The sequence below is a fragment of the Empidonax traillii genome, unplaced genomic scaffold (genome assembly GCF_003031625.1).
Source record: "Empidonax traillii isolate 1590-97213 ecotype Southwest subspecies unplaced genomic scaffold, ASM303162v1 scaffold661:size936278, whole genome shotgun sequence".
Lineage (NCBI taxonomy): Eukaryota > Metazoa > Chordata > Aves > Passeriformes > Tyrannidae > Empidonax > Empidonax traillii.
In genome coordinates, this window is record NW_020955854.1 from 743,371 (window position 1) to 747,500 (window position 4,130).

Here is a 4,130-nt window from a genome sequence, read left to right on the forward strand (position 1 = left end):
CTCCGGCGGAGCCGGGCGGAGGGGGCGCTCTTGGTCCCACGCTGCTTACTGGACTCGGGTTGTGGGGCTTTTCCCTCCTTTTTTTTTTTTTTTTTAAATATTTCTGTTGCCCCTCTCCCTCCGTGTGCCGAGCTGTTTGCCGCTGTGCGCGCAGGTGGATCCATGAGCTCCGCCAAGCGCGGCACCGCCGGCGCGCAGCACCGCGCCGGGGCGGGGGGAGCGGCCGCCAGCCTCGGCCCCGCCGCCGCTGCCGCCGCCGCGGGGGGCGGCCCCGCCCGGGCACGGCGTGGGCAGGCGTGAGGAGGGCGAAGTTTCTCCGCGGCGCCGGGCCCCTCGCAGGGACAGCGGGAAGGGAAGGACCTGGCCCCCGTGGTGCTGGGGGAGCTGACACCGCCGCCGCCAGCAGAGCAGCCCGGCTTTGGCCATGAAGAGGAAACAGAAGAGGTTTCTGCAAATGACGCTGCTCTTCACCGCGGCTCTGATTTTCCTGCCTGACATCGGCCTCTGGTCTCTCTACAAGGAGAAGCACCTGGTGAAGCCGCCCGAGCCCGCCGAGCCGCAGGTAGGTCCGAAGCTCCCCCCGCGGAGCCCAGCCCAGTCCAGCCCCGCCGCGCTGCCGCTTCCCGGGGCTCGGCCCGGCCCCTCTCTGCCTCCGGGCTGGGGGGGGCCCGGCCCCGCCGCGGGATGCGCCGAGCGGAGCGGGGAGCGGCAGCACGTGCACTCGTCCTGCCGCCGCGCCGGGGAGAGAAAGTTGTGAGCGAACATCTGAGCCCGCCGGGCTGGGCTTCCCCGGCAAGGACGGACGGGAGCAGCCACACAGGCTGCCTGTGAAATTAGGAGGACGTGGGATTTTGTGTTTTGTGTGCTTCGTCGGTGAGCCGAGAGTGATGCCGGGCTCTAATTTTCATTACGAAAAGTGGAGGTTTTACCGCAACTTTTGTCTGCCTGTCTGCAATAGTTCTCGGACTGATGTGTGGCTGTGGGTCCGGTGAAATTGCTCGAGATCCATCTAGGTGTCTTACCGCCGAGATTTTTTGTTTTCTCTTCTGTTGAAAACCCGACAGAAGTAACTGACAGTATTTTTCTCTTCTGAATATTATTATTGTGACCTGATACAGCTACACTATGTGTAACTGCTTGTCAGACTGATGTCACAATAAACTCCCGAATATTTTCAGTTTACTGTTTCCTCAATCACTATTATTAATAACAGTAGTTGACATAAACTGTTTTTTTTTCTTGAGTTATTCTTTGACTTGCTGGACTTGTGTATGGCTCGTAAATCACAGTATGACCTGCATTAAGTGAAGTTTAGTTTTAAGGAGTTGTTGTAATGCAGTCCTTTATAACCCTGCATGTAATTTACCAAAGTTTATGTTTGTTCTGTTCAACAGTGCTCCTACACTATAATTGTCAGTATAATTTAAATTTAACATATTTCATAGATCATTAGTAAGAAATTAAGGGATTGTCTGCTCTTTTAGCTTGTTTACCACTTGCATTGCCTTCATGTTAGAGTGTAGTAGATGGCATAATTTATAATTTCATTGTATTAGTAGTCTTCATTTCAGGGGTCATCACCCATGTATGTAATGCACTTTCCACATACCAAACTTATTTAAATCAATGACTTCAACTTAAGAGTAACATATTTGATTATTTGTTAATATAACTATCTATTACAGAGGTTAGTCCTCCAAAATATCGTAACTTGGTTAATGAAATATCCTGAATATTACTAGAGGAGGAAGTCAGGAATAGCTCTTAATTTGAAGCTTACTTTAACTTTCCTTGGGTTTTTAAAATGCAGTAGGTGTCAGCTGCTAGAATTTAGTTGGAAGTAATTTCTGCTGAAAGAAAATTATATACAATCATAAGTGTCTGTCATTAGTTTACAAGGTGCACACTGCAGCCTTTGCAGTTTCCAATGCAAATAATGATTGCCATGTGTGTTGCATGGCTTTTTAGAACACACATGCCTTGACATAAGATGATATTTCTAATGTTCAGGACTGCGCTCTTAAGCAAAGCATGATTAGTTAGCAGTCAAAGGGAGATACCTTTCTTTTTTAAATTTAAAAAAAAAATAAAGAAAGAAAAAAGGGTTGTGGATAAAGTGGTGGAAGAAAACGTTGGAAATGAGCAGTTGAGCATACATGAAGGGCTAGTGAGACTTGCTAATGAGACTCCAGAAAATTTTAAATCCTGAGTTTTCTGAAGAGGTCTTTTTACTAGCTTCCTTTTTTCTCTCACTTTTTTTTCTCCCCTTTCCCTTTTCTCCCAGCCAGAATACTAATTGAGGAGTAATGGGACTGTTTAATGGGAAAACAATAAAAATGAGCAATGCAACTTTGAACCTTACAACTGACTCTAGTGTTATTCTGTTATCATGAAATATCTGTTAGCATTGAAATCATGTTGGCAATGTCATTACCCAGTGGGGAAAAACAGGTTGAAGTACAGGCAAGTAATACAGTTAGGTTACTTTTGTCTTTAGCTGTGCACCATTATAACCCAAAATAATTAGAAGGAACATGGGGTTGAAATGCAAGTTTGAGTTCAAGTCCCTTAAATACAAAGGAAATGCTAAGACTTCTTTGAGACTTTACTAAAAATGAGGTCATGCTAGAAGATACTGCATTAGAAATAACATCATAGTAGAACTGTAACTTTCTTTTTCCCTAGTAATTTAGTAAGGCATGCAAGAATTTACACACTCAGCGCAGTCATTCTTTGCCCTTGAGGTGTTCAATTACTTTATACTTAGTCTGACTTAGCACAAGTTTGGAGGTCAGTCCTACTGAAACTGCAGCAGACTTTTCTTATGGATTCTAAGATTGTGTTAGGTTACATAGGTATGTATTCAGAGTCAGCATGTGATAGTGATGTATAGTCGGACTGCTGTGGTGTGTCTTGACCAGGGAAGAGAGGCAGAGCTATCTGTGACTTCGATAATTTGATTACAGGCTGAAGTGGTTTCACCCTCATGGGTAAAATGTGTGTCTAGTGGTATTCTAATATTGACAGTAATGTTTATAAACGTGCCATCTTGTTTTAAGAACAATTAAATTAATGTTATTGATCATCAGGTGTTTTTGAAGAGATGGCATAGGGAAATGATGTTTTGCCTAGTTACAAATTAAACTTCCCAATTCCTTGCTAAAACAGACATCCCCAAGCTTCCCTGTGAATGAGGGCTCTGTCAGCCTCGCCCATCAGTTCAGCTGTTTGCTAGAGCACCAGAGCAAAGGAGGGATAGCAGACTGATGGAGGAGGCATTGATATCCTGACAGCAGTAAGCAGAGAAGCTGTTTGAAAGCAGTCCACAATGCAAAAATAGGCTGTTTCTATCAGTGGTAGAACAGTGTCCCCTGGGGACTGTGTCATTCCCAGTGCCTAGAGGAGGTACTTGTATTCTTTAGTGCTGTCTAGAAATTCTTATATGAGAAAATTAAGTTGACTTTTTTATTCATTAAAATAGTGCTACAACAAGTTACATAAGAGTATTTTTTGTTACTGTGCAAATTCCGTTTCTGAGCAGAGAAGCTCTTTTGTAGGAGAAACTAAAAGACGAGAAAATGGTATTGACAACTGTGATTTCAGACAACATTAATGATTTTGTTCACTTTGCATGAATTCTGTAAACATTATTAATCTCTATGAACCTCCTTTTCATAGAAACTTTCTATAAGCTTTTGTGTTTTTGTAGGTTTTTCTCTTGAAAACTTAATAGGCTTGATCTTTATATTTTGATAATTGTTACTTACTTTTGGTTTCTCACAGTATTTAAAGTGGAGCTTCAAGAGTAAAGGTACCTATGTTAAGGTTCTGAGTTACATGCTGCAACAAGATCTTCATAAAATATAGTTTGATAGTAAAGTGGCACACAGGAGATAAAAAAATGATAATTTCTGGTTTAAATCTTTCTAAGTCTTCCTTGCTATATTGTGAGAATAAGGGAAGTTGAATAGGGTGTTTTTATTGCCTTTTTACAAAAGTCTTATTGCTTAACACATTATGGTGTCCTTGAGTTTTGATTACAGTTTCTACAGGTAGTTTAATTTAAGAGTCCTATCTGATCTTTTGATAAAATTCCGAAGCCGGTTTTTTGTATACTAAGTTATGCTAAT

The 4,130-nt window shown here is 42.9% G+C and overlaps 1 protein-coding gene across 1 annotated transcript in view; it reads left to right on the forward strand.

Moving 5' to 3' along the window:
* Nucleotides 1–263: 263 nt before the first annotated feature.
* Nucleotides 264–4,130, forward strand: part of LOC114065442 (polypeptide N-acetylgalactosaminyltransferase-like 6) — a gene marked incomplete at its 3' end in the record, with an annotated part of 186,344 nt that continues 182,477 nt past the window's right edge. Inside the window, exon 1 of the mRNA XM_027899361.1 lies at nt 264–562. Within this exon, the coding sequence (XP_027755162.1) occupies nt 425–562 (138 nt within the window). The remainder of the gene's footprint in view (nt 563–4,130) is intronic.